Source organism: Haplochromis burtoni, unplaced genomic scaffold (assembly GCF_018398535.1).
Source record: "Haplochromis burtoni strain Fernald_Lab_line unplaced genomic scaffold, NCSU_Asbu1 Contig_45, whole genome shotgun sequence".
Lineage (NCBI taxonomy): Eukaryota > Metazoa > Chordata > Actinopteri > Cichliformes > Cichlidae > Haplochromis > Haplochromis burtoni.
In genome coordinates this window covers 482,675-495,503 of record NW_024582406.1, presented here as the reverse complement: position 1 = coordinate 495,503, position 12,829 = coordinate 482,675, and the positions used below count along the sequence as shown (strand labels likewise).

At 39.3% G+C, this 12,829-nt stretch overlaps 1 protein-coding gene across 5 annotated transcripts in view; it reads right to left on the bottom strand.

The window, feature by feature from the left end:
• LOC102313818 (glutamate receptor ionotropic, NMDA 2B) overlaps nucleotides 1-12,829 on the bottom strand; it is a 141,005-nt gene that overhangs the window by 8,432 nt on the left and 119,744 nt on the right. For all 5 annotated transcript variants that reach the window (XM_005940750.3, XM_042220232.1, XM_005940751.3 and 2 more), the window contains one exon: nucleotides 8,421-8,659. In XM_005940750.3, coding sequence (XP_005940812.1) covers nucleotides 8,421-8,659 — 239 coding nt within the window. The remainder of the gene's footprint in view (nucleotides 1-8,420; nucleotides 8,660-12,829) is intronic.

The window sequence follows — 12,829 nt, the reverse complement described above, 5'->3', positions numbered from 1 at the left end:
GGGGGGCTTCCCATAATGCACTTCTTCACTCATTTCTTTTAACTCACACTGTTTATATGCCAGTCTGCAGTTAATCATTCGTTATTATTAATCTTTGGCTCTTTTCAACAGTGCGTTTTTTATCCTGTCTCCCTCCCCTTCCTGTCAAAAGGGAGTTTTTCTTTCCCATTGTCGCCAAGTGCTTGCTCGTCTGATTGTTGGTTTTTCTCTGTATTATAGTACGGTTTTTACCTTACAGCATAAAGGTGCTATGTAAATAAAATTGAACTGGACTGAACTGAATTGAATTGTAACACAAGCCAACAGAGATGTTTTGGCCACAGTGTCCACCCATCCATCCCACATATCTGACAGAAGCGATAAAGTTTTACATCAGTCAATCCAGGTTGTCTACATAGACCAGGTAACCAAGGGCACTAGATTTATGATTTATTTTAAAGATGGGGGGTGAAGCTACCTGGAGAGGACAGGACAGGCCTCACGACTGAAAAACACACAAACCCACCAGCAATCAGTCAATCTTATTTAATGTCGTATTTTATGTCATCTCTTCACAGTGGGTACAAAACTGGAAATGCACTGATATGATTCAAAATTTATGTTTCATGGTAGTTAATGGCACAGAAACACAACCAACAGCCAATGACATCAGATGTGTCGTCTCATAAAAAAGATGAAGGGGGGGGGGAAAGAGTCGGTGTGTTTAATAAAAAACTTTGAGACGGCAAAGCTCGCAAACGTAAAAAAACGCTACGGCTTTCGGTATCGATTCTGTCAACACCTCGCTGTATGCGGTAAGGGAAATAGATGTCCTTTATATACAGAAATGTGGCATATTCACTGATGTGAAATAAAGTGGGGCAGTGCGAGTGAGCAACAGTGTGAAGATTCAGAGAGGATAGTGTACCTTGATGGGTGATGATTGATAAAGGCCAAGTGGCTGGAAGAACTCCTCGGACCCCGCCAATCAATACTTTTAATCAATGTGATTAGAATTCAGCTGAACAATATCCTTCGGCAGTTATTAGGGATGAAGAGAAAGGCCAAGCCAAGGAGACACTAGCTGAGCATCATAGTGACAGAAAGACAAACTGCTCCATTTGCATTCAGTGATCTACGATACAATATTCAGATAAAAATGGATGTACAGCAGAGTGCAAACCAGGCTTGACAGATGGGGACTGTAAAGTATCGGATCAATTCCCGACAATGATTTTACTCATTTTTTTCCCTGCAGATGACGACGGGAACCACTGTTAGAGATCAAAGATCATCCCATTGCAGAGGTCAAGGCCCCTTCATAAGGCGAAGTCTGTCTTGGATGTCAGATCTTCTTCTTCTCCTCCTTTTACCCAACAATATCATCACCTGAGCCTGACTTTTCCTTTCCCAAGCCACTTGTTTCTAGTAATTAATTAGTTACATAGACAGTGGCTGCATTGCAGCAGAAAGGCTTCATCCCTCATTCTTCTTTTTAAATAATGTTATTACTTCTTTTAATTTCACAGTCGGTTAACAGCCAAGTACGCAAAGCTTGACAGTGGCTAAAACTAAGAGGTTAATATAAATACAAAATGACTCAACAGTATTCAGGAAAGGGCACACGCCCACCTTTGTGAAATTCCTCTTTTCTTTTCCCCCAACTCAGAACCATCTTTTAATGTTTATCCGGTCCTTCTCCATGTCATCTGTGTTTCCTTTTTTCCATCTGGCTGTTTGTATAATTAGTCATCCCTTCATCGCTTTTGTTTTTCTTATTTTATTGTTCTGATTACACCCCACCTGCTGCCGAATCTGTCACATCCTCCCTCCCGTGACATCTATGATATAATCAACTTTTGGGAAGATTTTTTTTCTGCGACATTCAGCTTAATTTGCCGGCAAGTTTTCCTCATTAGCACTTAACCTGATAGCAGAGGGTAAAATTAACATTGTAACGATTTACAGGGCGAGATCGAGATAAATATTTGCACTTCTTCTTTTTTACATTTCTTTTATGCATGAATAAGCAGTAGCAACCAGTCAGAGAAAGAATGAGAAGCATTGAGTCTAGGATGAGACTGCATGCTTAATCTTCACCAGCAGATTTTGTCTACTCTGCAGGCCCACATAAAGTACCAGTTGGCAGGGCTGGTTCCACAGTAGCTGATTGTTTGGTCAGGATGTGTAAAAGAAATAACGGCGGCCAGAGAACTCCTCAGAATCCAAGGTATCACATCAAAATCTACAAGAGCTCCTGATTGCAAATAGAACAGCGTCTGAACAGGTAGCGGCGTATAATTTAATACAGCCTGAGCGTGCTGTAAGCATGTGTTCCTTAATGCAAACGAACTTAGCCATGACGCGATCTGAGGCCTGTGAAAAGTGGAGCGATTAAACCTCTAATACATTTACAGTTCTTAAGTCATTAGAGGCTTTTAAATCAATATAATTAATTTGTTTCAGTGATCCAGGTGGGACCTGGAGGAGCAGGTAGCCGGGGGGAGAACTGCTCACAGATCTGCCGAGGGGGGGAGCGCTAACCGACCGTGAAGCCATGACCGGAGCCACGTGACTCACACCAGCCGTGGCAGATGTCTCATTTTTTACACAGCCGAGCTTAAATGTTAATTGCTGCAATAACAATAAGGTTTATTGGATTATGCTGTGAAATTAAAAAAGCGGAATCAATCGGAGTGGCAGCGTAAGAGAGGAAAAAGAGGGAAGAGAAAGCACACGGCTGGAGAGAAAACACTCAAGTAAATGAGAAGGAGACAATGCGACGTCTTGGCCAAAAGATAATAAACAGCAGCTTCCACTGTTCCACAATTCCCGTGATCTGTGCTACACATGCAAATCGATGAATATTTCCCCTGAATATTTTAACATGCTGAATCATCTGGCTGTATTTGCGGACACACAGCGTTCATTTATTTTGTCACATCGCAGCAAAGACGTCGGTAATTTCTGTAAATGAGAGCAATCGCTGAATGTTACACAAAGCCTAATTGGTCTCTGATCCGGTTCCCATACAAATTGTAATGATGCAATAATGAACAACAACAACCAGCCTGTCTATGGAAAGGAGAAATCGGCTGACATTTTAGCAACAAGTATGCCATGCTTTAAAGATGGGGGGTGAAGTGCAAAAAAACAGACACGGACAGGCGTAAACGACGCTACAGCACAGGCGCAAAAGTAACACCACACAAAATAATCAAAGTTGAGCACTGGAGCGGAATATGAGAGCAAGGAGGGGTACTTTTTTCTCCTTTTTTTTAAAAATACAAAGCCTTGTTTTCTTGGCACAAGCCGACCCAGCACCACAACAGCATATCAAATGGAGGCAGAAAGCAGCAGTGTGTGGCTTCTCTGCTGTAAATTAGCCACGTGGTTTAGCATGCAGTGTTTCACCTTCACAGGCGCACAGTGAATTACACCGGAGCCATGTCAAAACAATTGGAATGCAAATCAAATACCTTGGGGGTGACTTTGGTCTCCTGGGACCCGGTAATCTACCCTCTCCGGTTCCGTGGCTGATTTTTTGTTGAGTGAAGTATTGATTTCAGCTCAGCATTTTGTAAATATTTACCTCATGGGCATCAGAAAGGCCAAGGCATCAAAAGTAAAGGAGAAAGCTCTCTCTATATGTGTGTGTGTACTTTGGCAGCGGTAGTTTGATTTGGGTAAGTGGAATGCATCTTTGAATTTTTAGAATCTCTTAGGCCTTAAAGAGTAAAGCACCTTCATTTGTGAGCCATTAGAGACAGTAATGAAGTAATGAGTAATGATGGTGACTTCACAGACGAGGACGATTCAGTTACGCAGAGGTTAATTTGAATTATAGCCAGCTGGATGTCTTGTACCACCTACTTTAGAGCAGCCTTTCCACGACCAAATAACTGTACTGTTTTGGCTGCTGTCATTCATACCTGTGAGCTGACAATAATAATTATTACAATGAAGAAAATTGTGGAAACTGTTATCACTAGTCGCTAAGCCTTCAAGAGGTACTAGTCATTTAATCTAATTGTTTACATTTTAATTGATGCACAATACCAGTAAATTGTTGTGTCCAATATATTATGCAGCCATCTGCCACCAGATGGAGCTGCACCCCCGACATCGTTGTAAAAAACTTAAAACTCTGTTAATTGAGGCCTTATATTGTAAGTTAAGCATATTGTTGTATTATTGCCTTGTTGCCAATACAAGCTAAGGGCTCAGTTACATGGGCCTAGAGACTGGTTGGCAACCATCTAGCAACCACAGGGAAAAAATGTATATTTCCAAACTTTTAGGCAATTGCTTGCTGGCTGTTGTTGGGTGAAATAAGTGGCAAAAAGGGCACTACACCAAACTGTGAGGAATTTTTGAGTTATTTTTGACCAGAATATGTCCCTCTGTGTTCTTATATAGCGAACGAATATCCATTTGTGCAGTTTCTCTAAAATTAGAAATATCCTGTCTCATATTGATGCTCAGAAGCTAGTTCATATATTTATTACTTCTAGGGTGAATGTTGCGATTTATTATTATAGGGAAATCCTAAAAACTCCCTGAAAAGCTGTCAGTTGATCCAAACGCTGCACCTTGAGTACTGACAGGAACTAGAAAGACAGCATGTTTCTCCCACGCTGGCTTCTCTTCACTGGCTTCCTTTTAAATCTAGAATTAGTTTAAAATCCTTCTCCTCACTTAAAAAGTTCAGACTCTATCTTATCTTAAGGGCGTCAAAGTTATTATAAAGTTATTATAAAGCACTTCCCTCTTCACAGGCTTACTTGTGGTTTCTAAAGTATTTAAAAGTAGAATGGGAGGCAGAGGGTTCAGTTTTTGGGCCCCTCTTATTTATTTATTTATTTATTTATTTATTTATTTATTTATTTATTTATTTATTTCACACTTGGTACAACAGTTTCCACAGTTAGTTCTTTCAGACAAACCAACCACACTTTCTATCAGTAAAGCACTGCAACCATGTGTAAAAAGGAGCAGTAGGAAGAAAATATTCTTATTAAACCCTGCCTCCTATCTACAATCCAACTTATATTGTAAGTCGGCACCAAAAATCAAGGAACAAACTAACATTAACACTTATTTCAAGTCCTAACTCAAACCAAACAACAAATTTACAATCAGAATATACCACTCCACATAGTAGCAAGGAGAAAAGATAAGTAAATAAAATAAATGAGGCAAAAAAATAATGGATCTTTTTTCTATTAACACCAATTTCATTCACATTCTTCATATTGAGTTATCGTTTTAGACATGTAACACTTTTTAAAACAATGTAAATTTATACAATTCTTTAAATTATAATGAAGAGAGTTCCACAGTCGTATACCCCTAACCGTTGGACTCATTAATCTTTGTGTAGTCCTAGCTAGCTGATGCTTAAAATAAAATTTCCTTCTGCTGTCTTCTCCCCCCGAACACGTTAAAAATACTCTTTGTAACTTAAAAGGCAAAATATTATTTTTAGCCTTAAACATAATTAATAGTGTCCGTAGTTTCACTAAATCTCCTAATTTTAATAATTTGGATTTTATAAATAATTTATTTGTATGTTCTCTATATTTAACATTATGAATCATTCGTATCACTTTCTTCTGTAATAAGTTTAGAGGTTTTATATTATATCCTCATATGTATTCCCCCAAACTTCGACACAGTAACTAAAGTATGAGAAAAACAATGAAAAATATAAAATGCGCATTGTTTTGTAATCTAATAAATCTCTTACATTTCCCAAAATATAAATGTCTTTAACCATCTTCTTTCTAATATACTCAATATGTGATTTCCACGTCAAATTTTCATCTACTATTACACCCAAAAAGCGAAATTCAGTAACTCTTTCAATCAATTCTCCATTAATGGACATAATGACTTCTTCCTCCTTTACACGATTGCCAAATATCATGAATTTCGTTTTTGTCAGATTCAAATATAATTTATTTACATCAAACCATTTTTTTTAATCTTAACATCTAAGAAATCATAATTTCAACCAAATCTTTCAAATTCACTCCTGAGCAATAAAAATTTGTGTCATCTGCAAATAAAATAAAACGTAACCTTTTTGATACGTCACAGATATCATTAATATATAAATTAAAAAGTTTAGGTCCCAAAATAGAACCTTGAGGAACGCCACATACAATCTTCAATCTTTCAGAAGTATTGCCGAGATAATGTGCATATTGCGACCTATTTTCTAAATAACTCCTTAACCAATTCAATGCCACTCCTCTCATACCATAATTATACAATTTAGAAATTAAAATAGAATATTGTAACGTGTCAAAAGCTTTTTTTAAATCAACGAATACCCCAACTGTGTATTTATTATTATGGGTTATTATTATCGTCAATGAAAGTCAACAATGTTAATGCCGTTGATCTATTTTTACAAAATCCAAATTGATTTTCATTTATTAGTTGATTTTTTTCAATAAAACTATCAAGTCTTTGCGCAAAAGGTTTTTCAAGCACTTTTGAAAACTGTGACAAAGAGACACTGGCCTACAGTTGTTAAAACTATGCTTATCTCCGATCGTGGCTCAAGAGTTGGGCGTTCGCCTTGTAATCGGAAGGTTGCCGGTTCGAGCCCCGGCTCGGACCGTCTCGGTCGTTGTGTCCTTGGGCAAGATACTTCACCCGTTGCCTACTGGTGGTGGTCAGAGGCCCCGGTGGCGCCACTGTCCGGCAGCCTCGCCTCTGTCAGTGCGCCCCAGGGTGGCTGTAGCTACAATGTAGCTTACCATCACCAGTGTGTGAATGACTGGATGTGTAAAGCGCTTAGGGGTCCTTAGGGACTAGTAAAGCGCTATATAAATACAGGCCATTTACCATTTTATCTCCACTTTCATTCGATCAGGAAATATTCCTGATTGTAACGAGAGATTAAAAATATAGCAAAGAGGAATACTTATACAGCCTAAAGTCTTTTTAATTATAACCATGTCTATACCATCACAGTGAGTAGGTAAGTTTTCTACAATTGCTACAATTTCTTTTATGGTAATATCAGCTAAGAATACAGAATTAACCACTCTACTTTCTCCTTTCTAGACTTCCTCAAATTCTGGGTCGTCATTTTTTCTAATTAAATTTGCTAAAGTGGGTCCAACATTTACAAAAAAGGAATTGAATTCGTTTGCTACTTCAGTCTTGTCATCAACAACTTGATTATTCTTAATGAAATAAATAGGCCGATCTGAGGGTGTGTTCTTGTTACCCAATACTTCTTTAAAAATATTCCAAATGCCCTTAATATTATTCTTGTTTTCCTAAAAAAGTTTATTATAATAGTCTTTCTTGGCTTTTCTCAATATCTTCTGTGGAACCAGCTCCGAGTTTGGATTTGGGAAAGAGACACCCTCTCTGCTTTTAAAATTAGGCTTAAAACTTTCCACTATGGGTGACCAAAGCAATTGTAAATGGGTTTTTTTGATGCAACACTGTATACTGTAACTAATTCTACCAAGCGACAGAAAGCAACATCCCACAACTGCTGGCCAGTCGTTTAGGGAATACACATTTTTTCCTAGTGACCAGTGGTTACCAGGGGCTTTAGGTCAGCATTCCCCAAACCCCGGGCAACGGACCCGTACCGGTCTGTGAGCCGTTTGGTACCGGGCCGCGAGATTTGAGGCTCAGGAGTGAAATTTATGGTTTTCAGGGTTTTTATCGTTAACTTGGTTTACCTGAGAGAGGAGGACGTTACTCTCAATGTTGCTGGTGCATTTCAGGAGGATGCTGCTAATAAAGTTACACAATTACACAGTGAATTCACGTTTATTATTATATTTACAACATATCACAGTTTTTGTCTTGGTTATATCATTTTACTTTGTTGTATTTATCCTCCGACACCTTAAAGGCCGTTCTGTGAAAATATTGCCTGACATTAAACCGGTCCGTGGCGCAAAAGAGGTCAGGGACCACTGCTTTAGATGACTTAGCTTTAGCAATAGATTTTACAGCAACTACCATCTACCACTTGCAACCAGTCAAGGTTGCCAACAGGTCTCTAGGCCTGTGTAACTAGCCCTAACTCAGAATATTTGATTTATTTTTAATATTTTTTGGGGCCCTTTTATGGCTTTCTTTTTGATATAAACAGTGAAGCCTGATAAGAAAGCGGAAGACATGCGGCCGCAGCCCTTTGCTATGCAGCATATGGTTGCCTGCTCATTACAGTGAGCTAAACCAGCACCCCAACTCACAATGTTTACTACATAAGTAAATATGTAGCAATGATACAAAGGGTACAACATGAAATACACATACTGAAGTATCTGAATTGAAAAATTGTGTATTTGATGGTACTCCAACATGCAGCTATTATCTTATTTGGATAGCTAGGGTCAAAGTATTAACAAAGAGCCTTTTCTTGCTATAATAGCCCACTTTTCCCCACCCTTTCTCACCCTGCTGATTGAGAAGACGAAGCCGGGCTGGCCGGAGCAGACGCCCATGAAGCAGAAGCGCAGCTGCCAGTAGAACCAGTGTTCACAGATGAAGGTAATGAGTGAAAGAGCCATGGCAGCACCTAGCATGTAGAAAACGCCAGCCATGTTGTCCACATCCAGCTGGCTGGACATCACCTCATTCTTCTCATGGTGGCAGATCCCTGTCAGCCAGAGGGACTCCAGCTCCTCCATCTCACCTGGACAGAGGTATTGGCATGAGGTTTTGGGAAGAAGACGAAGGGAGGGAGAAAGTGACAGGACGAAGGAAGAAACAGATGGTGAGAAGAGATGGACGAGGAGCAGGCCAACAAGGAGGGGATTGGATGGAGGTGAGACAGGAGGGGCGTACGTGGACGCACAAGAGAAGAAGAAGGAGGGCACAGTGAGGATATGTGGGGGAAGTGTTTTTATGTTTGAGATGTGGAATTGAAGTAAAGAAAGGAGTGTGAAAAAGAGGGAATGGAAGTATTATATAAAGTAGAGAAGAGGGACATGATGTAATAACAAGATGGGTATTGGAGGACATGAGGGATGGAGAAAATGATGCAACAGAAGAAGAGAAGACGGAAGATGGCGGGCAGAAGAGAAAAGGGGGGTCAGGGTGGTTAGAAGTGAAATACAGATCTTAAATTCTGCAGCAGCTTCACAGCAGACAGAGGAAGAGTAAAACACACATGCCACCAGTCACATGTTAATCACATTAGTCTTATTTGCATTGTTTTCTCCAAATAATTGCATATATAGGTATCTGGTATGCATTTGACGCTAGTCCCCGAGCTTGTGCTTGCTTTTGTGGGTAACCTTCTGTTTCATCACGAGCTGTTCTCTATCAAAGCTGACTGTGGCAGGACAGGCGTCGGTTAATTAATCATACATTCAGCCGCTGTCGCTCCACGTCAGCGCAACTCCACCAACACACAGCCCAGCCTGGCCTCTGAGCATCAACAAGCGTCTCCGCAGCATTTAAACGTAAAAAAAAGAGGCACTGCACACAAAGGCATAAATACAGATACATCACCCAGCTGCCTCTACTTAGATCTACTGATAAACAGTAACTGGAACCCTTGTGCAGCTATTCTGACAGTGGCATCTCTAGTTAGGGCTGTCTCCTGGGAGTCAGTATGCCACTTTGTCATTAGTTTTCATTTAGCGCTGATTTTAGTGGGAAAACCTGCTCATCTTTTTGTTGTTCAATGGACATCAGAGAATACAGAGTGAGAGGAGACAACAACTGTAGTTGACTGGCTTAAAATCCAGGACACGGTTACAGTGTTTCACACTCTCATACAGAAACTGTCCTCCTTTCACACGGATAAGACTGAGACTAAGACACTATTTAATAGATCTTTTACTGAGTCTGTTTTATCTTTTCCTTGGTATCATGGTACGGTAACCTATCTCTGAAGGACAGAAACAAACTGATGCAAATTGTGAACTGGTTAGGGAAGCTGCGAGGTACATCACAGCTCAACTTAGAGTCTCTGTATACCAGACAGCTGCAGAGAAGGACCAGCTCCATCTTAAATAATGACTCCCACCCCTTTTGTTGGGATATTCAGCTTCTTCCCTTTGGACAGAGGTTTGTAGTCCTTAAATGCAGGAGAAAGCATTAGAAAAATGACTTTGTCTTAGTTGATATTCTTTATTAAACGATAGCAAATTTGCTTATATGCCTTTTTTTGTTACTATTTTTACTGGAACACTCTCACTTTTTTACCTTTTATTTTTCTTATTGTGTCTATGTTACAATTGTCCAGTATTGGTGTTTGATGTCTGGTAGAAGGGTTGCCTGCACTTTGAACTGCAAAAGAAATTTACCTATGGGTATCAATAAAGGAACCTGAGCCTAAGTGTTTGTTCAGGACTTGTAAGGAGTGTTAATAAAGGTTAATGTAACTGACGGCTTTTTGACTTCAACTTTCCTCCAGTCCTCCAAACCCCTCCCTACAAATCCCTCTAAACATTCAACTCAAGATTCATTAACATCTCTAGGAGCCTTTAGCACTGCTGAGCGATACTGCAAATTTTGGTATCGATCCAATATCAAGCTGGAATGTAAATGTGCCTGTCTTTAAAGGCCTTTGTGTCAGCTTCAGTTGTTTAAATGTGCTATAGGCTAAAAAGAATTGACGTAACAGTGAACAGAAAAAAGTTCAGACATTTTTCATAGTGCATGTTTGGGGTATATTTTTTTATTATAAAAAATGCTAATAAAAATCTATTCAACACAATTTATACTGAACTATGAGGATAGAAACAAAGTATCGATCCAATTGCATTAGTATCGATCTAATACCGATACCAGTGTTGGTATTGATACTATCAAAATTTGGATCGATCAGCCCACCTCTAGCCTGTACATGAATCTCATGACTCATGTCACCTGCTCCTGACTCAGATGAAAATGATAGCTATCTCTGCTTAATGATCAAGTCCATGACATGAGACTGCAAAATCAAGTGAGTGGAATTTCAGTTGTCTAGGTCTATTCACGTGGATTTTCACTGTTTGGTTTAGTTATTTAATGACTCAGTCACACTAAAATAAAAATTGGCCAACAAACGCCTTACAACTAGGAAAAGAAATTGTTGGTTGCCTGGTGACGGAAATGCTTTATTTATTTATTTGCATTTTGCATTTGGCAATTGAAGATGTTGCAGCAGCAAACTACTTCCTACTGGTTGATGATGTTGCACACTCAACCTCTGGGGAACCAGAGGTCTCTTTCCAATGGGGGACTTTCCAACTTCTCAACTCAGCTGGTTGCTATATTTTGGTTATAGTATTATTAAAAAAAAAAAAAGCAAGGTTGCCGCTACATAATCAAATTAAATCATCAACCTCCAGCAACTATCTCAAAATTTGAGGTTACGAGGTTCTTGCTAGACTTAGGTAGTTAATCTGAACTTTTATTTCAGAATTTATATCTATGTATATGGCAACGATTTGTGATTTTTACTGATTTATTACAGTTTATTGCCATATTGTCATAAACAGATTGCATGCAACTAAGAGACCAACTAGGTCTTATTTATGTCTCGAAGCAGCAAAGTTACATAGAAGTTGGCAACTGACTGCGAGTGGTTGCAAACCAGGTCCCCATCTTCGAAAGCAAAAAGAAAATTTCAAAAAGCAATGAGATCACAGTTAATTGCACATGTTCTAATAACTTCGGTCATGTCGCGGTCTCCCAACAACTGCTTTCCCTAATGTGACCGTAGCATAACCAATCTGCTGTAACTCTGAGGGAATGCTAGACTTCTACACTTTAAAGCAGCAGAGAGTTACACGTCAAAGTCAGTCGTTTCTTTGATTTTTGTATGATATAAGATAAGCTAATAGCTTAGCTAGTAGCTTAGCTAGTATCTTAGCATAATCTGTTTGTTTAATGATTAAACAAACAGATTATGCTAAGATACTTTCTGGAGATTAAACTTTAATCTCCAGAAAACATTAAGTTGCTATTTTATACCACGTAATGAGCCAATAACTGTAAATGATTAAAATGCAGACTAAATATCTGAGTTGGCTCTATCGTCTCATCTAAGCCAGAAACTACATCTTTAACTTCTATGGAGCTTTGCTATGTGATAAACAAAATACAGACATCTTTCCTATTCTTAATTTTAGTCACTGTCTAAAATCTAATAACCTTGTTACAAAATGTCATATAAAATCTTAAAGAAGTATATTTTATGACGGAATAAGAAGTAACTATTACATCACCGATGCCCGGTATCTCTGTAATGATGCAACAGGTCTTTCACTGATTTCAAGGGCAAAAAGTTCATCAGAAGCAAACGAATGATTCCGTTTAAAAGTGAAACGGGAAATTTTGCAGTTTAACTTTCAGGACAGCTGTGATATATTTTTTGCTCGGGCCTGCGTCAAACTACCCCGACTCTCTTCCAGCCTGCATATCAGGCCACTGCGCTCGCCGCTTGAGTCTGATCACTTTCTAGGCCACCAGGAGGGGAGTGGATGGCGAGGCGTGGTAAAGTGACATTGAAATCCTGAGAGGGGCCAGACAGGGCCGCTCAGTTTCTGTATTAATGCTTTTGCAGTGGCACACGGGGATGTTACAGCGAGCCGACCCACATTCACATTTACAAGCAGACACATAAATTACTCTCAACTAAGTTCGACGGGTTATTAAGTTAATTCTACGACTAACCTAACTGATCATCAATAAGCAACAAGCACACAAAAGACTCTTCCTGAATCGCATGTAGGTTGATAAAAATAAACCTGTGTCATAAATAATCAGAATCTCTACACTGCTTTTACTTTGTAGCCCATTGCACACACACACACACACACACACACACACACACACACACACACACACACACACACACACACACACA